This window comes from Harpia harpyja, chromosome 5 (genome assembly GCF_026419915.1).
Source record: "Harpia harpyja isolate bHarHar1 chromosome 5, bHarHar1 primary haplotype, whole genome shotgun sequence".
In the NCBI taxonomy this organism is placed as follows: domain Eukaryota; kingdom Metazoa; phylum Chordata; class Aves; order Accipitriformes; family Accipitridae; genus Harpia; species Harpia harpyja.
In genome coordinates, this window is record NC_068944.1 from 47690082 (window position 1) to 47711503 (window position 21422).

Sequence of the window (21422 nt, forward strand, 5' to 3'; positions counted from 1 at the left end):
GAAAGCTGTTTCTCTAAAAGTTTAATTAGAAACTACATATGGCCTGAATTTGGGAGGGGGGAGTGCTGGTGGATTATTGTTGACAATCACATCTTAATTTTTTACTTAACGAGCTCGTTATTTGTAAGAATGTGCACTGAAGAGTCCAGATAAACAATTTTTATATTATGAGTAGTCTTCAGTTTATTCATTTTGGCTCTATTGTGCTTTATAGGTTACATGGTTAGTCAGTTATTTAACAAGGTATTTTTCTGCCCTCTGCCTGGATTACTGAAATAATACTTCAAATAAGAGAACTAGCAGAAACAAGTAACAATACCTCAGCTCTGCTATGATTTTTCAGGTAAATGTTTACACTAAAATGTCACATCGCATCTTAAGGATTTTTTGGAAGTTTTCATCAATACCTAATATTAGTTGATGAGTCAGACACCAGAATTATATTAATCTGCTAAAATCACAGTTCTTTCATTCACAATTAATAAGAAGTTATCTAAAGTAGTTTAGAAAAATGCAAACTCAACAGTTTATGAAAACTCTGTGCAATGATCTGAAAGCATCCTTAAAATTAATTCTGGTGAAAAACTAAAAATGGGAAAATAACTTGTTGAAAATGTCACGATTCTAATTTTCAACGAGTTTGCCACTAACTTGTCCCTAGGCTGGGAGAAAGAACAAGCTGCTGAGAAAACATAACTTTTGGCCATGATTTCGGCAGGCAGAAATTCATTACTCTGTTTACGTGTGACACACATACAGAATTTCACAAATATAAAAGCCTACAGTTGTAATCTCTCTCTCTTTCTGTCCCTCTCTCCTACAGAGAGAGACGAAACGAGTGGCTTTGAGCAGATACCTAACACTTGCACAGCTGAGTCAAGGTGGTCCAACAAAGGAGGCACATCTAAAGTTAGGGCATCCCCCAAGAATGCCCCCCTCTCTTTTTTGTAAATTGAGGTTTCATTAGAAAAAAACAAAGGGAGGATTTTGAACAAGATACAGATGCTGACAGAGATACTGGATACCTATGGTAATAACTCCCACAAGTATAATACCATTAAACAAAGAAGCAGAGGCCCCCTATGCAATTTCTGGAAAATATTTGGGAAAAGCCTTATGAAGTACATACTGCAACGATCCAAAATATAGGCTGCAATAAAATGAATACATGCCTATAATGCAAAGACTATACTGTACATTTTCATATTTCCATATTTTACAGTCTTGCGTCACCTTGAGTGTTTTTCTTTCTTGGCATTTTTTTTGTTATTAAAAAAAAAAAATCGTCTCCCACCCGTATGTTCTTTATCATTATTTGGCTGTTTGACAAGGACAATTATTTGCAGTAGTTACCTTCTCTGGTTTACTTGCTCCTTCTGTCACTTCTTCCACTTCTTTTTCTTGCACATTCTCATTTTCATCAAGAAGCTTCATGGGTACTGGAGGGGGAAGCTCATCCTCTACATCTGGTGTGTTGTCAAGAGGGCTTTCTGAATTAGCACTCTGGCGACTTTTTTTATTTCGGTCAACAGATGCATATTCTGCTGATTCAATTCTGCACTCAGGAATCTGATTCTGACCTTCAGAAACGGTCAGTGAAGCCTTTGATTTGCTGTTACAGCTCTCTTCCATGCTGGCTACTGCTCCAACATCTTTAATTTCCTTCACAGTTTCATACAAGCTGTCTTCAACTATGTTCTCCTGAGAGGAGCTGTCTTTCAAGACTTCGTAAGGCCCTTCCATTCCAAGACCTTGATCATTTTCTGCATTTCTAGCTGAGATGATGGTTTCCATGGTGGTGTTAGGGGGAATACTGGGTAGTTCCCGGCTCTGGTGACATTTTACAGGCTTTCCAAGACTATCCTGTTGATCTAGCAGATCAGAGACAGATGTCTGTACTTCTTCATAGGGCTGAATACAGGCAGTTGTACTGTCCTCTGAGAGTACTAGAGAAAATTATGAAGAAGTATTTAAAACAGATGTGTAACTATAAGGTGAGTGCAATTTGGTACTCTCTACAGCACTTTAGTTTTGTGTCTCATTGGAAAGGATAAATGATACTAATGCCTGGAAATGTCTACTGGTTGTCATGCTTTTTGTTTATCAAAAGATTTCAGTTTCAGAGATTTCTGCACTCTACTGTTAAAATATCTTTCTCACAACATCTTAAATACTCTGTGCACCCCCAAGGCACATTATATAGCAACAGCATTCACAGTAAGAACAACCATTGGTGGGCAGGTGCGGGTGTGCATGGATATTCAGCTGTACTTGGTTATACTGAATGCTTACAGACTGCTCAGTCTCAGATGGGGAACACTGGTGGGAGGCCTCAAACCGAGTGCCTTTAAAAAAAGCTTTGTTAGATTTTCCTTTCAATTTCCCTATCCTTTGGAAACAAAAAGGAAAGTGTTCTTTCTTCCTCCCTACCCAGCCCTCACCTTGTTTAACGTGCTGGCCAAATTCTCGTCTGAATCACACTTTGCTCAGCCCTGCCGCAGCCAGCCTCGCTGCACGCTACACCAGAAGCTCCTCACTGGAAGGCTATGCCATACTTCTCTTAGTCTCGCAGCACATAATGTAGGTTGACAACCTACTAACGAGCCAGCCATATGCACAAAAGAGAAGACTAGACTTCAGAAAGTAGTGTTAGGCAGAACATGTTATTTTAAGTCCCAGAAGCAGGTCACGTCGCTGTCACTAGAGGGTATTAGGGACTGAAATCTATGGACTTCTTATCTTACAGTGCACACGTATGACATTTGTCTGCATTCAGGGATGTATACATGGGCACATACAAGCATGTTCCAGGTAGTATACAGTATGTAAGTTTACGTGACACCATTTCTTTGAAAAATGACTTCTGAATAGCTTTACTTTTCTTAGTACAGTTCCTATGGTACTCTCTCAGCAAAATCAACTCATTCTTCCATTTCCATCAGTGTGTTTGACATGATGTCATAAAGTGTTGCCAAAGCAATCAGTACCCTCGATTTGGGGCCTGTCAGGGACATTGCTTTCTCTTGTGCTCAGGGCATGCAGACTCACGCAGTCAGCACCCGCTGGGAGCTGTACCCAGACAGCAAAACTCGGGATGGAACTGGAGGTGTGGGATGGTAATTGCTGCCTGAATGGGAGATGGGAGGAGAAGAAAAGGAAAACTTCCTTCTCCATTCACTTGGCTCCTGCATACAGCTAGGAAGGAATAGGTGGAATAGGAGGCAGTGTCCTATTGCATCCTGACTAGGACTCAGGGTGTCCTGGTCACTACCCAGGATGCCTGCAGACTTCCTGAGGAACATCAGGAACTGGCCTGGAGAAGGTGGAACATGTTTTCCCCTGCTGGTGCTCGCTCTCAGGGATTTCTGTGCTATGCAGAGCACCGCCACAGCCTCCAGAGAGCACCCACCCGATTCAGCCTGGAGGGGGATAATCAGAAGTAATGAGAGCTCACATTTCCATGCTCCTGTGGTTATGGGTAGTGACACAGAAGGGGTTGGCATAGATAAGGGGTTGGCATAGATAAATACAATGCTGGCAGGCTGTGTAAAGGAAAAAAACCCCAACATTTGATGCTGTTGCTTCTGTAGCCCTGCCCCTGCTCAAAAGGCTAGCAGAAACAGTGAAAGAACAAACTACTAACAAAAAGAATGCATAAAGTATAAGTAAGAAATTAAAGCACATTGGTTCCTGTTATTCAGAAGGGTTGTTATGCAGAGCATAAGCTCAGTAATATCAGACAGTCTGAAAACTGTCTGCTGGTTGACAGCACACCTTTTAGTAGCAGCTTTGACAGCTGCATGTGTGGTGACTCATGGCAAAAAGAAATGCTTCCCTTCTGCAGGGCTTTGTGCATCGAGTCCCTGGGTGAGCCACACACCTACATATGCAACAAGCCAATGGACAGGAGCAGCGATTAGTTGCAAAACCAAAGTTTAAAATTCCTTTGGATACTTGTCTCTGAGGGGTAAAGATTGAATAGCTTAGCCTCCAGCTGCACAGTGAGATGAGGAGGTAGGAGGTGAGGAGCACAGCCCCCAGTGTCAGTGCCTGGCGTGGAGACAACAGTTGGCTCCCGGTGGCTCTGAGCTGAGACCAAGTTTATTTTTAAGTGCAGCTGAGTAAAATACTTTCCAGTGATACCTCACTGTGAATCATTTTGAGCGTTCAGCAAAGGAAAGACTACAGAAAAAAAAGGAAGCCTATTTATGTTGCCTGTTTTCTAAAATACAAAAAATACAAGTGACAGCCTTGCACAGCACGGGACTATGATCCAAAGCTGTAGTCCCTCGACGAGGACCTGAAATATTTCCACAGACTCCAAGAGTGAAGCTCCAAGGTACAACTGCATCTTCTGGTCACATCCCAACTCGGTAGCTGGCCAAGATTAGGGAACACTGCAGTCTTTACCTGATGGCCTGGTCAATCTGCAGGTGTAGCTCGGTGGCCCAGAGGAGGACCTTAGCACCTTCCCAGTGTTGGCTGGCATGGAGGACTGGAAGCTGGGGTGTAGGGCTGTGCCAGAGCACGCCCGACAGGGAAGTGGAGATGCAGCCTAAAACACCAACATCTCCATGGCATGGGCTACTGACTTCTCAGCAAGGCAAACATGCTCACTGCATTTTTTAACTCGATCATAAGTTTTGTGTGAATTATGTCCTCTGCGAAGAAGACTGACTGCCCTCCAGAGAGCTGCATGCCTGGCCACTGCCCAGGGATACAGCAGCTGATCTCATGTCAGACCTCCAGAGGTGAGCGGAGGGGAAACGCAGGGTATCCCGACAAATGGCACGACTGCGTACTTGGAAAGCTGAAGGCTAGAAACCTAAGACTTGAGGGATCACCAACGTGCAGCTAATGCGGGAGCTGTGAGCAAGGGGTTGGCGCCGTTCGTTCATCCCACCCGCAGGGGCTGCGCTACTCACCCTCGCCATTGCTGAGTGCCCCGTTCTGGTCGCTGCTTGGAGGGGGCTCTGTAGCCGAACTTGTGATCGAGTGGCTGAACACTTCCTTGTCGGAAGGCTGCAACACAAATTAGTGAGATCTAATCACCGTTGGACCAGAATAAATGTTTGCATAAATAGGTACACAATGAATTTCATTCTGATCTCCAGAGCTCTGACTCACAGGTGTTATTGGCAGGAGAGTCAAACCATGCCGACTATACCCAAAGATTTAGGTGCCTGTGTTTACAGGTGTTAAAACAAATAAATGGAATTATGTACAGAGTGATGTCCCTTCCAATCTTTATGGTAATAGACATCACCATGGCTTTAACCCATGAGAAGATGGCAGCTGACAAAGGGTACACTGCGCTTGTGCTGCAAACAGAGTGAAAGAAAAGCAGGAGATCTGGAGTACAATAGTGGCAGAAAGAGCATTGAGAAAGTGCAGATTATCAGGGTCTACGCAAGTTCTCCTCCTCTTCCTGTTCTGCAACTTTTAAAGTTGCCCTTGCTCAACCATCTCCAAATTCCTGAGCTATTTTCCAATCTGCAGTATTTTGCAAGGAGCTTGGTACAAACCAACCACAAGACAGACACAAGCTGCCAGAAATAAATACTTACCACATTCATCAGGTTTTCATGATCTCCATTCTGATGTTTGGCCTTCTTTTCCCTTAATGAAGAAGATGTATAAACCGTTACTACAGATTCTACTAATATACAAATGCCAATCATTAATAGACCTTACGCACATGCAGGGAACAGAACTGTGATTCACAACAATATTGAAAACAGAATAACTGAAAATTATTACAGGGACTGGTATGACCTCTGTGTGAGGTCACCATCAAGGCAGGGTGGTTATAAACGTATCTGAAGAGGTACAACAAACACACAACCCTTTTTCTCGTTCAGTGTAAGATCACAGTAAGGAGTAACTGATGACAATAAAAGTATTATTATCCTCAATTTAATCATATCTGAAATGCTCAGAGATACATGAGATACATGTTTTGGTGACAGACTACCCGGGCAGTTCCTTAAACTGCATTAGGAAAAGGTGTTTATCCTATGAAGAATTAGAAAAGGCCCACAAAATCCAGCCTACTCCCACTCAGGAGGCTAGTGATAATAATAAGCATGAGCAGTTCAAGAAGGCCTACAAATTTCATAGCAGCAGATTCATTTTAAAATGAATCCTGCTTCACAGGACTCAAAGTATGAATCACGCTTCCAGTTTTTACCATTTTGGAAATACAGCTCTTATTCTGAAATACTGTAATAAACTATGAGCTTAAAATAATAATAGTCCTTCCCCTAGATGAAAAGGCAAGTAAAAAGGTGAGAAAATACTGACAGTATGAAATCTGTGCTTCTTCTGAAGTCTGCAATGCACCGTACTTCCTACATTAGCAACTGTTAAAATTGTATGTAATTGGGAAATAAGAAAACAGAGCAAGTAAGGCTCCACCAATGCAGAGTGGAGTTAAAGTTTACAAATACTTAATTTCCTCTCTGGAAGTTTTTCTGACTCTGACATTTTAGAAGGAGCAGATTTTGTTCAGTTTTCCATATCCTCAACCATTTTTGAAGAGTAAGCTAGGAAGAAATTTTACATAATTGCATTTATGCATAAACAACCTGCCCTACAGAATGACCTGAAATAAAAGATACTGTGTCCAGACTAGCAACACAAGAATTTGTTAAAAAGAATCACCAGATAGTTTCTGACAATGTATCTCTGTAACTGCAAAGACATACTCAGTGGTTTGACTCTGCTTTAAAAACATCTTTCTAGAGATGTTTCAAAGACTGGAGTGTTACAAGACAAAACATGGTAGCTAAATGCAATGTTTGTGGGCTTACAGATTTTTAAGATAGGTTTTATACTTTTAAAGAAATAAAAAAATTACATATTTTTACACAGGTATCATAGGAAACTGTGATGAACAGGAAGATACTGCAATGTCACCTAACAGCTTACAAAAACATTTCTCCTGAATCACATGAAGTTCCAACTTATGCTTTTTAGGGTTTCAACCAACTTGTGAGGTTTGGTCTTGCCCATGACTGTTTTTTTGCAACGTGAGCATTAGAGAAATCCTGCTGAAAAACAGGGCCTTCCACTGTAGACACACCTTATGTCAATATAGTGTATTTTATGGCAACACAGCTTCCTCAACGTTCTCAATGCTGAATGGCTGAAAGAACATGCTCCTGTAGGCGTAAGGGTCCAGACCAAAGATTTTGCTGCTGTACTGAGTTATGGATAGGGTTTTTTTTTTCTCCCTGCATACACTTGGCTGATTGAGCTATGCTGGCAAAACGTAGCGATATGGACCACAGCAGTCCCGCTCCTCCTCGCGAAAGGTCTGACCTGCTAGAAGGGCACCGTGGACTGAGCACAGGCTGCCTGGCTCCCCCGTGCAATCAGCAGGGCTCAGCTTACGTGCCACGAAGGGGCCTTGAAATGTGAATAAACAAAGTCAGTAGAAGTGCCTGTACTGGTGAAATCCAACCCTCTTATGGAGAAATGAAAAAGGATAAGCTATGAGTACAAGGCATTAATTAGTATCACCGTTTGATTCTTACTCATCTGGGCTTGAACGGCAGGATCAACTCCCTAGTCTTCAGGAATGGCCAAAGCAAAGCTGAAATACTTAGAAACTGTTTTCCTTTCCTTTTCACCTATACTTTTTTGGTCCTGTTCAGTCCACCTAATTTTCTCAGTTTCAGGTTAGCGGTGTGATCTGCTAATGGTCCTTGTCCACCTGTGCCCCAGGCTTCAGCTTAGGTGAAAGCACCTAGCAAACACAACAGTGTTTTTCCTTCGCAGCAAAAGCAAAAAAAAACAATTTTAGATTTTAGAAGGAACAGAACTGTTCCAATTCAGGTTTGCTCTGAAAACAGATTTTGTACTGTACTTTTTTTATTTCTGTACCTAAGTCCTCAGTATTTCTTGCTAACTAGTTATCAGTGAAGCTATTTCAATCCCTGCACTATTTGACTCAAGAACCGTTACTGCCTGCTAAGTAACTACCTGAGCCTCACCTGTTGCAGCTGGAGCAGAGGAAGATGAGGAAGGTGAGGAACAAGAGTGTTGTCATGGCTGCCAAACTTCCCCACAGGATGACATGGACCTGGAGTCCACTGCCTAAGAAACCACCCTCTGGCCCCATGGTACTAGGAGGAGCTGGCGTCACTTGGGGCTGAAGAGGTTATTCCTTGCAGAAGGCTGGCATCTGTGCTGCGTGCACCTTCTGTTTCTGCAGAAAGAAAAACACCATTAGAGGTTAATATAAATTTTGAAGATAATGAATCTGACAGCTACAAATCTGGCAGGAGAGATTTTCAAATCCAGATCTTACAAAAAACCAGTTTCGAGTACAAGCCAGCCAGCCAGCCAAAGAGATTTTCAGCTACATTTCTGACGGTGACACAGAGCAAACCTTGTTCAAATATTAACGCAAGGTGTTACCTATCTACAATCTCAACATGAATAAAAGGTAGTACAGTATCTCTGTACTTGTATTTTGAGGAAAAAGCTTATAAATCCACTTTGAGGGACAGAGCAGTCTGTTTTGCAGTGATATTTGCTAACTTCATTGAAAAGTGAGCTTTCAAAACTAACTACAACTTCTGCAAAATTTACAAGCCAAAAAGAGAGCTGCAGAAGGCACTCACCTCCTTCTCTCTCAACATCTCCTGCCTGCACATGATCCAGTGCTTAAAGTACAGTGAAAAATAAGCTAGGCAAGTCTTTGAAAGGAATACCACAAAGACCTTTCTCGCAGAGGATCAGATCTAATCTTACTTCTATGTGAAATGCTTACTTTCTTAATAGTATGTCTGGAGAGTAGTAATACTGAACTTTCTTTTTTTGCTTCTCCCCATCTGAGTCTAAGAAAACAATAAGAAAAGTAGACAGAGCGGTGTGTAAGTAAACACAACTTTTGCTACAGCACAGCAGGCCCTGGAGAAACATCCTGGGTAAACAGTATTTATGATATATAAGTTTTGGTATACAATATATTCTAAAATTTATACATATTTTTAATGTAATACATTGTTAACATGGCAAAATTAAAAAGAAGATTTTCATTCTGCACTGCTGAAGATACCAGATTCTCTGTAATTTAGGAATAGGTTATGCAAAGTCTATTTACAGGCTTTCAGTTAGACTTCAAGACTGATAAATACTGAACTAGAATACAATGGCTAAGAGATGAGCAGTTATCTTTTGGGAATGAAACAGTAGCACAAACATAAGATTGAATAATGTAAAAGCCACTAAGACTTACTTTAATTTCATGCATATATTTTCATATATTTATATTTTTATATATGAAATATGTATATACATATCTTTTTCTTTGCAGCAGAAGCACACTTTGTAATAGCAAATTCAGTTAGGTACTAATATCATATCTGTATCAAAACCGACCATGTCACCATTTTGTTATTAAAATCTTAAGAGAAAAAAGATTAATTTCCAGAAAAAGGCCATTCACATCAAAGGAAATCTGGTGAGTCAGCAGAAGAAACTTAACAACTAAGCTATGTGACTGGGTAGCTCTTAGAAGTAACATTTCTGTTCCTACATAAAATGGTCTCATTGGTTTCTACAATGTAGGATCACCCTTCTGGACACCTTCCAAGAAGAACCAATTCTTACTAATTCATCCATGGCAGATAAAAGTTTTTTTTTTTTTTTCTTTTAGATATTAATGGCCATTGCAATAACTTGAAATGGGAAGAAACAAACAAAAGATGGAAAAAGTTGCCGAGCCTAGAAAGACAATCTTCAAAGTGTAGTTAAATATTTCTAGTTTGGCCAAGTTATAAGAAAGCCAGATACTCTGTAACTTCTCCAAACCCCTAAATAAACAGGATGGGAAGAGTAGGTGTCACACACCTTGCCAAAGCACAGATATGACTTACTGGTAGCCTTGAGCACCGACACCAAAGCACCACTGCTCTTTGGGGACGACCACTGCGAAGCAATGTGCCTCTGTGGTTATCTTGGTAGAGCTTGAAAAATTATTTAAAAGCAATGGCAGACCACTTTAAAAATGATGTATATTGCAGATGTGAATCTGATACAGACCTGCCTCATCCCTATTTTAAAGCAAAACTCAGGTTGCTTCTACACTGAGTCATAGTCACATCACGGGCTGTGAAATGGAGAGAACTTAAGAGAAGTGGAATCAGATTTAGTCAGGACAAAACTTGGTGTAATGCCCGCAAAAACCTCTCTGATTAGGTGCAAGGGCACCGTGCACTGGGATGAATTCCTGTAGAGGTGATGGACTGTCCTCATTCAGAAAACACTACAAAGCACACTGCACTGGCTGCCCTAACTAGCTCCAAACCTTTGTAAAGTGTTTTCAATAGAAAGTATTTTTCTTTTCAACTTTTATTTTTTATGAATTTTCAAAGACATTTTCTGCCCTGTTCAAGCTTTTAAAAGTTATTCTTAAAAGATCTTTTTCATTCTTTTTTCCTATCCTTTTGCCTTTGAAAAATACTAATTTTCTTCCTTCCTTGGAAAAAAAGGATGAAATGAAAATGAAATGTGAAAAAAATGAAAATGGAATCAAATCTTTTTTCAGCATTTTTGTTGTATTTTCTTCCTTAGTTTTCCCAAGAAATAAAAAGAGAGAATGCAAATGAAAAAAAGAAACCTTTCTTCTTTTGTTTTTTTTCAAATATTGGGCAAAGAAAAATACAAGAAAAAGAACAGGGATTTCAAAATATTTTTCTTTAAACAGAATCACATTTATTTTTGTCTTGAAAGATATCACTTAAATTATTTCTACTACTAAGTTCATAATTTTATACCTACTCTGAAGAACAATACTACACTCCTCTCAGAAGACTAAGTAATGTACCAAAAGCTAATATGGTAGGAAAAGATAGTCTTTTATTCTACAGATACATTCTTAAGGCTGCTGGCCTTTAAATAAAGATAATATTTGAGCTAAGGATGCATGAGGAGCCCCATAGAAAAGCTGCATGTTTGAAGACTTCAATGCAGCATTAGGGAGTGTTGGGATGAGCAGGAGCGGACGGAGTTGAGACTGAGCTTAAAAAGGAGTGAGATCAGAGGGAGAGAGAAGAGGGAGACCTACGTGTGAATGTCAGGAGTGAAGTGCAAGATTGAAGCTAGACATGAGACATCCCACCAGGCAGAAGCCAAGTGGAGCAAAGAGAACGACAAGGACAGAAGATGTAGTTAATCTACAGCAAAAGAGCAAGAATTCAGATACCAAAGATTTGACTGTAAGTTGAGAGAAAGAGGTCAGAAAAGGTCAGAAAAGTACAGCAGCACTTGAACCAGGGGATGCAACTGCCGGAGTCACCAGTTACCTGTGCAAGCAGAATAGAGTAAGAAATTGGAAGAGATTGACAACAGATGAAGCCCTGTGTGAGGGAAGCTGAGCAGGCAAAATGCAACCAGTGACTCCTCTCAGCTCCTTGAATGGTGAGAGTTTGGCATAAGTGCTAGAGGACCTAGAAGCTGCTCAGCATACAGGACAACCAGAAGCAAATATAATACAAAAAAAGCATGCCTACATTCACCCTCTCTGAACCGTTCTCATGAAGTGCCATCAGAGGACTTACTCCTACTGTTTAATGCCTCCGAAACGATGAGGCTGAAACAGTATTCACTCAGGATGCTGCCTTTAACACAGGAGAGATTCTGAAATACTTAAAGCTGGACAAGAACGCATCAACTGCCCGGACCAGCCCTGGACAGAAACCTGGCAGAGAGATACACTGAAAATACAACTGTCTGGACTCCCTCTGCTTCCTCTTGGTGAATGCCTGGACACTAAAATGTTAATGGATGCCTAATATAATGGATTCTGGAGTGGCTAGCTTTAAAGAGAAACTTATTTGCAATCATAACTACAGAACAACAAGCAGCTAATTTCAAAAAAGCTCTTAGACAGCTGACATGGTTAACTCCTGCTTTTACAACAAAAAGTGATAGCGTGCTGCCCTCTGGTGAATCTCTCCGTGCGGGGACAGGGAGTTGTGGCTCTTGCGAGGATGCTTCAGAGCTGAACGCAAACCCTGCTGCTAAAGATGGAGCTTATGCCTGGCCTTTCATCTGCTGGGCTAGAAAAAAGCCCTACCTCCACCTTTGAAAGACTCACAGACTTGAATAGTTTAAGCTTGCAGAGAGACATCGCTAAGACAGAGTAATGGTCAACTGAACCGGTTTGTGGGTTGGTTGGTTTTTTTTTCGTATGTGATCTTTTTAAGATTAAAATGTCTTTTGTTGTACCCTTCCACAGAAATCTCCACACAAGTTGCTGGTGATGCTGAACTCCAAAAATGAGTAATAGAGACAGGTCTGGAATACCTGGGTAAGAAAACCGGTTATTTCATTCAAGGCAAAATGCAAACCACGGTTTGCGTTCACATTTCAAAGTCATTATCAGTTCAGAAAACTAAGCCTTACGCTATACTGAATAAAATGTCTCCTTCTTGTGGCAACTTTCTCTTGCTTTTTAGACATCAATATTTGCCATTAGTGGAACCTATATGGCAAATAACACCCGTAGCCATTTCCTCAAAATTGCACTTAAACGCACAATTACATCTGCAGTTTCAAAAAGACAGATATTTCATTGCATGACCTGCATTTTCATGGTGAATAATGTGTTATTTTTCCTTACAGCTGTTGCGGGGATAAAGCAGAGCTGAGGCAGTTCAGCCTGAGCGTAGGACATGCAAGTGCAAATTTGTTGCCAAACTGAAGGATAAAAAACTGTACCTGGGGTGAAGCAGTTTTGTGCATAAGATACAGGCTGCAATTTTCGGGAGCACATGGAGGGACAATTTCAATTAGAGAGGAAAAGCTTGGACTGAGACCTGAACTCCTTTGAAGCCCCGGAACAGACAGACCCAGCGTGCTTCGGGTCCAGGATCTGAGCTGGGTTTTCTGAGCAAAGATCTGCCCGAGTACGGTGAAACGCACAGGGGACGTGCTTTGCGAGAGGTGGACACCATGCCCCGGGAGGCCTGGCAGGAGATGGCAGCGTGTCCCTCTCCCACCACCTTCCCCTTGGCCTCCAGGTTTTACAACCGTTCATTCATGTCCTGCTGCAAACCACGCTCGGCCCACGCTTTCCAGAGGGGAAAGAGTGGGAAAAGCTGATGGCTTCACCTCTCTGCTTTTCTTAATGAATTATAGATGGAGCGTAGGCAAGGGAAGAAATTGTTTTGACAACTGAGCGACTTTGAGTGTGAGAAGCCAAACGCGACAGGACAGGAGAGATTCGGGGAGGGCTGCGGGATCGTGACTCCCTGTCCTGGGCTGTCAGGCCGGATTCAGCTAACAGGGGCACTGCCCAGGAGCTTCACGTGCTCGCCTCTGCGCTGAGCTTTGGTTACAGGGCTCCTCCTCAGGCTGCTCTGTTTCCTGCTGCCCTCTTTCCCTTCCCACCCCTCCTGTTCCCAGTGCCTTCAGTTATCTGCTGCTAAACTCAAAACAGATCAGTCAGATCACCCAGTTTGGAAGATCCCCTCCACCCCAACAGTGCAGACCTCGGAGGGAGAGGGGAGAGCAGGGAAGAAGGTCGTAATTTTTAAAGGAGATTTTTATTGGTCTAGTAGCAAGCCCCCAGCGAGCTGCATTAAACCAGAAAATGGTGAAGTACAAGATACGTGGAACCATGAACTGAGGCAGGAGCTGAGAATTATGAAACTAATGTCCTCTTGCCTACATCCAGCTGCAAACACTGTCATTCAAACACAAAAATGGAACAGAAACCCGGGCTACAACAAAGAGGCAGCAGCAGAAACAGTCCTGCAGGTACAAGTAACATCTATGGATGCTGATCCTTTTATCTCCTGTTCCTCCAGATACTGAAAACAGACTTTCTCTATGAAGCTAGAGTCCTACAGGAGACCTCATGAGGTCCTGTTACCTTACTTCCTCTCCAGAAAACTCTCTGCCACTTCAGCCCAGCTCAGGCATGAGCAGGGGCATTGTATCTCCAAGTGCCCAAAGACTGAGCATGTCCCTTGTATGTAACATCCTCAGGCCACCCTAAAGAAAACACCTGAAGGAAGGCAATCCCTTACCACAACTCCTGCACCAACAAGAGTTCACACCGAACTACGCACTTGATTTACACAAGAGGGAGGACACGGCAGATGCGCTTCACTCAATCCAGAACCATTTCCATGTCAGGACTGTTCTCTGCATGCATGGAAACACCATGCCGTTGGCAGGGAAACACCATTCGTGCTCCTGGCATGAGCTTAAGTGTAGCACTATGGTGAACTGGGTTAAAATGAACTTAAAAGCACCCTTCACCCAAATAGAATTTCTCTAAACCTCGTGATTTTAAATGGAAAATGTTTTCTGACCTTTTCCACCATGTGGTCTCACCATGCTTTAACAGAAGAGCAGCTGGAGGCAGCTCCTGTCTCCTTTCTGTAGCTTGCCACTGCTGGTGAATTCCTGACAGCACAACCTGATACAGCATTACACCCAAATTTTGTGACACCATCAGAGCTGTATTTGTCTTTGCGTGGGCAAAATACTTGGGCCAAACTTTTCACAGGTATCGCCTACTGCAGGTCCTGGTTTGGAGCCTGCCTGCAGAAGTTGATGGGAGTTGTGCTCTGAACATTAAGGTTACATCCATAGCAGTAAATTAAACATGTTGGCAATAATTGTCTTTTACTGCAGTCAGTTGGCATGGTACAGCCCGAGCCCATACTGATAAACTTTCTTATTCTCCATAGAATGGTGGTTGTATCCAAATGGTCTTCCAGGAGTGGTCCCTGACTGGAGCTAACTCCTGAGCTGTGCTTGGTATTAGTTGGGGAAAAAAACATTTTACTGCAGCCAAAATTATGTTCCAGGCTGTTCTAACCTGGTAAAACCAGATCCTTCATACCTCATACTGAGAATCTGATAACTGTGGGTCCTTTTGACCTCGATCCCCCTGTGCTAGAGCTCCTTCTCATCTCTTAGTACTCCTCCACCACAGGACTGCCCAGCTTTCCACCCACTCCAGCTCCTCTCACCAGCTCCCAGCTTCTCTCTCCCAGTTCCCAGTTCTATTTGCTGCCTGGGGCAATCACCTCTGTTATAAGCGACAAAAACCATATTAAGATATCAAAATAGCAATAAGCATGTATGAGTACCTCAAAGTAAGTACAAAGATCTTGAAATTTTATCAAAAAGAAAATTCAGGCAATTCTCAGACATTGCTACATTAAAATGGATGATACTATGGAACAGCCTGAATACACACATTATCCTTGCTTTAAATTGGCACTAGGTGCATAAGAGCAATTGCAATTAAATACTTCTGGAGACAACAGGCAACAGGACTGCTGTCTGGACCGAGGTCCTGCTTGGCAGAACCTCTCCTCACACCACAGTGTCACCAGAATCAAGATTGTGGAGTTTCTCCAAATGCACTGTAAAAATGTTGTAAGACTGATTTATGTTACTGTTTCTGTATCTGTGTTGTTTTGGCTTCTAGCTGTTTAAATGTAGATCCAATACTGATCTACACAAACCTTAAGACCAAGATCACCTTTCTCATGCAACACCTACTGCATTTTTAAGGCTGAGATCACCCTTTTCATGCAGTACCTACTGCAGTTCACTTTTGGGGCTCCTGTGCACTATGTCAGGACAAATCCTTTCCTACAACAGATTAAATCTCTTCTGGTGCAGTTGTGTTTTGAGCTGCCTGGCTTGGCAGCACCCATTTAACGAGAACAGTTAAAGGCAGACACGTCTTATTCCAAGCAGTGAAGAACTGCTGCAGGAGACCAGATGTGCACATAATTAAGGTCTGGTCCTGAAAGCTGATGCTGGAAGGAATTACTGACATGGACTGTGGTGCTGTTGCAGGCTGTCAGACAAGCCTTGCAGAGACTGTGCGTGCCGTAAGCCTTCAAAATAGCTCATGTTTCTGCTTTGTGAAGCAGCAGAATAATGAGGTTCTGATCTCATTCCCCACTGTATCTACTTTCACAGAAATCATAGCTGGTTTATCAAAGGATGTGTGTGCTCTATAATGCAAAACCAGATCTAAGACAAAACTGAACAGTCCCAAACCACCGGTCACTTTTAACCCCTTCTAAGTCTTAACATGTCCTAAAGAGAAACCAAGTGTCTCTGAAACCATCTATCTGTGGCATTGCAGAAAAATTTAAAAAGGCCTTTGCAGCAGTAAATGCTGATCTACACCGCAATCTGCAGTCATACTCCAGTCAACTCATTCATGGCTTGTCAGACCATGTCACCTCAAGGTCAACATATTCAAAGTTGACCTGACTTCTCCTTCCGTGCTTTCCTCTCTATTCCTACTAGAACTTCAGCAATTCCACACGAGCCTGCATTGTAGCCTGCCTCTCCTCCTCAGAAAGACATCTGGGAAAGTGGGAAGAATCCGGACAGTAATATGAACAATTAAGCGTGTGAATTCAAGAGCTCGCTTCAAGGCAGTGGAATAGTTTCTATTAAAATGGTGGAGAATTTTAGAAAATAAGAGATGTCACCAGCAAGATTTTCTTAGCAGACCGTAAAACTGGATTTTCAAAGGAAGGTGAGCATAATTGCATGTGAACATGATTATGTCCCAGCGAAACACAGTCTGCATCCTGGGGTTAATGCATGTGCATAATTATGCACCTAACTTGTCACGTAGCTAGCACATTTATTTGCCACGTTCACAAGGTCTTTGTGTACATAAACCATACGCTCACAAATCTCCGCCAAAGGTATCTTCCATTATAAATCAGGTCCTGAGCAAACAGGTTTTTAAACTGATAACTTAAAGCTCACAAATTCATTCCACGGTGGTTAATAACATTACCCCCATTTCACTACCAGCAGTACAAAACCCCCCAGCACAAGCAGGGAAAAGCAGAGCACTGCAGACACAGCTTGCCAACACAGAGCATCGGCTGAGCTTGGCCAGCTGCTGAGGAAGAAACCGATAATGACGCCTCTGTGAAACAGCTCCTAGGAACACCACCACATATTTTCCCCAGGCTTTAGCAGCCAAATAATGACTGTCTCGAATGTGACAGCAGAAAAGCTTTATCTGATGAGTGACCATGCCAAAGATTACAGCTTAATTGTAGCATATTATGCTCTTTCCCACACCCCCACAACATCCCATATTGCTTGCTGGCTGCAGTGAGGTAATTAGACCACGATTACTGCATACTTTAGAGCATATAGAAATGAAAGCTGTCTTTGTGAAGTGTTTTCCAGCTCTGACACAACTACTCCTGATAGCTTTGCTTTTCCTGGAACTAGATGCTATTTCATATTAAACACAGCCTGTTTATAACTGCACTTTGCCGTTTATGTAATTCTACCATGCTGAGTCCCCTTTCAGTCTTTGCAGTGCAACAACATTTCGAGCAACCCTTTTGCAAACTCAGGTAATAATAATGGAAATAGAGAAATACCCCCTAGCCTGGGAAGTGGGCAAACACAGCGATTGCCTCTGTCAACTGACCTAAAAGACCTCTAAAATCCAGGGCAATAGTACTTGTTCTCAAACTGTGTTTGAATCAGGCCTATGAAACTCAACAGATAGATAGTACTTTTCCAGAGGCTACTTCCCATTTCCAAAGGACCCTGAACTTACAAAAATACAGAAGATTGCAAAATTTGCAGCAGCAAAACACAATGCTCTGATTATCCCCAATGAAATGGTGCTGAAGAAGAAGGATTTAAAAAAAAAAAAAAAAAAGACAAGACTCCTACTTAGAGTGGGATTCAACTTCTGTATGTTTACATCTCTAAAAACAGGCTTCTGTTTACCTAGATGCTCTCTACAGGATCCCACCTGAGAGATCTTCTGTTCTCATCACAGGTGAAGACTAAATGACTTCCACTGATACTTAACTTTTAGATTGCTAAAATTTTAGTACTTACAGTGGGATTAACCCTACCTAAACTGAGAAATTTAAAAAATGCCTTGTATCCAACTGTCAGGACATTACAGCCTTTTAATGTGCCTTAAGTGAGATGCCCCCAAAAAATGAAGCACACCAAAATCATTCCAATTGTGAAAAACCTAATCAAAAGAATTGTAAATCTAAAAAGACCAGATTACTGAGTGTCAACACTAGCATATAATCTATAGATATAAAAGTCTGGAAGACAGGAGTGTTCCAGGAAAGCTAAGTGATGGTCCTTGGAGGTAGAGCACAAATTACATCAGAAGGGCCTGTTATATTTAAGATTATGTAATCTCGAAGCAAAAGGAATTAGTGAGAATTGACCTGTGTAATATCCTACAGCAAGAGAGGCAGCAGTCAGTCATTTAACTTAGCAACAGACCAATTTTCAGAAAACAGTGTTCATCTTGTGATGTGCTTTGTAAAGATGAAGAGCTATTTCAAGCTCAAATTTCTTGTTATTAACTCTAATTAATTCAATAAAGTGATTTTTAACTTTTCAGTGTTTGTATTTCATTAGGAATGTCAACTTTTCTTAAATATTTGGTGCATATATGCAGAGCCTTCTTCATCGCTGGAGACAGTCCCTGTCCTGAAGAGTTTACATTTTATCTAGATAAGACCAAGGCAGCAGGTCAGAGAATCCCTGTGTAAATAACTTCCTTTTCATGAAAAAAATGTCCAAGACAGAGAAGGATTCGTCAGTTTTTGAAGAGCTCTTCGGCAGAGATGAGAACTGATCCCAGATACCCGGTGTCCCCAGCCAGTGCTGTATCTAAGTGATCTTCCTTTTCTCCTTCGAGTTGGAAACACAGCTGTATGGTCCTTGAGGGAAGTGCTACCTTAACTTCAGTCATCTAAAAATAATCTAAAATGGCTGCCTGTATGCTCCGTATGGTCAGCGAAGACTAACTTCTGCCTGTGGAGAGGGGGTACCTTCAAAGCTAGAGGAGACTAGGTAGGACCACCTTTGAAGGTCATACCTAGTCTCCTCTTACAGACCAGTGACCTTTCAGACACCTGGAATTAGAAGAGGAGATACCTATAAATTATGGACAAGAGCAGGGGAGGTTAGTGTGTGGTGACCCTCTGGGAAAGGTGATGTATAACAGACACAATTTGGACTCTTGTCTTCAGACGTACTCCTTTGAGTTGACTTTCTTTTTGACACATCAGAACAGAAAACATGGCTAAGCCTTTGTGCGGTGGGAGCAGCACTGACAGACCAGGTCTTTTCATGGCCTCATGTTGTTGCACCACTTCATTGCCATTTCCCTCTGAGACTAGCATTATCATGTCATTCAGTCCTTTCAACTGGAAGCAGAGCTGGGGCAAATGAAAACACGACTTGCTTGTGACAGTCCAGCATATCCTGTGGCTTCCCCTCCCCACCAAGGTGCCGGCATTGCCCTGCTTGCCAGCTGTAGCAGTGTGGGGAAGCGAGGCAAAATAAACCCAGTTGTTTCCTGCCCCCCACACCAATGTCCTGGCACATGGTGCATTTTATCCGCCAGCTCTCCTGCTGTGGAGAGGGAAATATAAACTCTGGGCTTGATCCTGATGGACTGAGGCAGCAGAAGCTAATCATGGGTCCTGTGGGAACGATCTGTGAGCTGGGTTCCCCCCATCCACACCCAAACCCCTCACTCCCTCATCATGACACACAGCAAATACAATTACAAGATCTAATGAACTGCAACTAATGTAATTCTGAAAGTCTTTACAGCTAATGAAAACCAGGTCTTCCCCTTCTCAATTTAATTGAGATGTTTGGTTCATACGCTGTGGAAAAGAAACCCTCCATAAAGCTATGTATGAATATTACATTTACATGTGCAGCAAATGCAGTTGACTGTCACAGTTGTGGGCTCTTTCTCCTGACCGCTGGATATTTAATGGTAGGAAACTATCTGTGAAGGGAAATGGACTTCAGAAAATAAATACTTTCTCACATTGTTTCAAGGGAAATCTCCAGTCTGTATGTCATCTACTAAATACCACTTTGCAATCTGAACTTGGTATAAACAGAACATTTCCTCAACGTGAATAAATCATGATCCCTAATAAAAATACACCTCTCTTGCACCTAAGCAAGAATCAGAAGACAGAATTTGGCCTATAGCTTGTAAACTTGTATTTGTTGAACAACAAATGACTAAAAAAAAATAATCCTTTTTTCCCCTTCCTCCAGTCTGTTCTTTTTGCTGCCTGTTAGCATCAGTTTTTCTGCAATTTAAGCATCACTAATTCTGTGAGACTTCCCCTGCCTCTGTGCTTTCCCATGTTACTATCATTAGCATCATTTTAGCAGGAAGCACTACAGTATGGGTAGCACTGCAGAGAGAAGGATAAATACATCATGCCTCCCGCAAAAAGTTTTGCTGCTACTTTGAGTTACAAGCTGCCAAAGCATGGTGACAGAGAAGCAACTGCTGGTAGACAGGACAAACAGAGCATCACATCACTTCACCCAATCAATAACCAGCCTGGCTTTTCTTCTTCCAGGTTTCGGTTTTGTGCTGACCCAAATCATTACTTTTTACCCACAGAACTTGGTCTTGTTGAGGTTTTGAACGAGAAGAATAAGAGTGGAATTTGATGAAAACCCGTACTGGATACAGAATAACTGCCTTCCAGGGACAGGAAAGACAGTCAAGACAGACCAGGTAAGAACAACAACAGTCTTTCACTGGTGATGTATGAGGGGAAGAGCAGACAGCAAGCTCAAAACCTTTGTACGACTGGTCAGTAGCAAGCATGTCTCATTCACAGCAAGTGAGAAGAGTCTTTCAGCTGTGCAGATGTGACCACAGCACAGACACGCACATGCACCAGGGGCCTGGGCCCACGTCCACGTGCACGCACGCCACAAAAACAGCTACTGCGTCCACTCCTGCATGGCCAGAAAGCCTCCACCTCTGTTGTCTTGCCTCCTTCTGGTACCTTCACCCACCCTCTCCCACCCACCCACCAGCTCCCCTCAGTTCTCCACCCACCTCCAGGCTTGGTCCTTCTAGCAGGGAACTGCCACCCTTGCCGTTAGCTGAGTATTTCTCACCCTGGGAAACGTTTTTGTTTTAGCACTTCTTCCCACCGAATTATTTTTCTACAGTTATATACCAATCAAACATAGTCACACAAACTCCTTATAAAATTACCGGTATTGGTATCAACATCTGTTGATTACTTTGGTTATGGCCTATTAATATTAGGATGCCCAAGTGGTGGGAAAAGGCAGGGCATGTCAGAAATAGAAAGAGCAGATGGCAAGAAATAAATGAAAACACTCTCTCAGAAAGAGAATGAAATGATAGGAATTAAGTAATAGGACTGCTTACCTAAAATGTGATAAATAACATTAAGTAACATACAAGACACAAACATATACGTGCTAATGAGGTCAACTCAAGAACATATACAGCTACAATACACCCTCCCAGTCCACCCCGAAATTTCAACAGCTAGTTATCTTTCACAATTTACCATCACATCACTGTTATAACACCCTCTTCA

The 21422-nt window shown here is 42.1% G+C and overlaps 1 protein-coding gene across 3 annotated transcripts in view; it reads right to left on the reverse strand.

Moving 5' to 3' along the window:
• Positions 1–21422, reverse strand: part of PAG1 (phosphoprotein membrane anchor with glycosphingolipid microdomains 1) — a 115263-nt gene that overhangs the window by 12112 nt on the left and 81729 nt on the right. For all 3 annotated transcript variants that reach the window (XM_052787769.1, XM_052787767.1, XM_052787768.1), the window contains 4 exons: positions 7998–8212; positions 5568–5619; positions 4926–5022; positions 1354–1946 (listed from right to left, as the gene is read on the reverse strand). In XM_052787769.1, the coding sequence (XP_052643729.1) occupies positions 1354–1946; positions 4926–5022; positions 5568–5619; positions 7998–8125 (870 nt within the window). In that variant the 5' untranslated portion in view covers positions 8126–8212. The remainder of the gene's footprint in view (positions 1–1353; positions 1947–4925; positions 5023–5567; positions 5620–7997; positions 8213–21422) is intronic.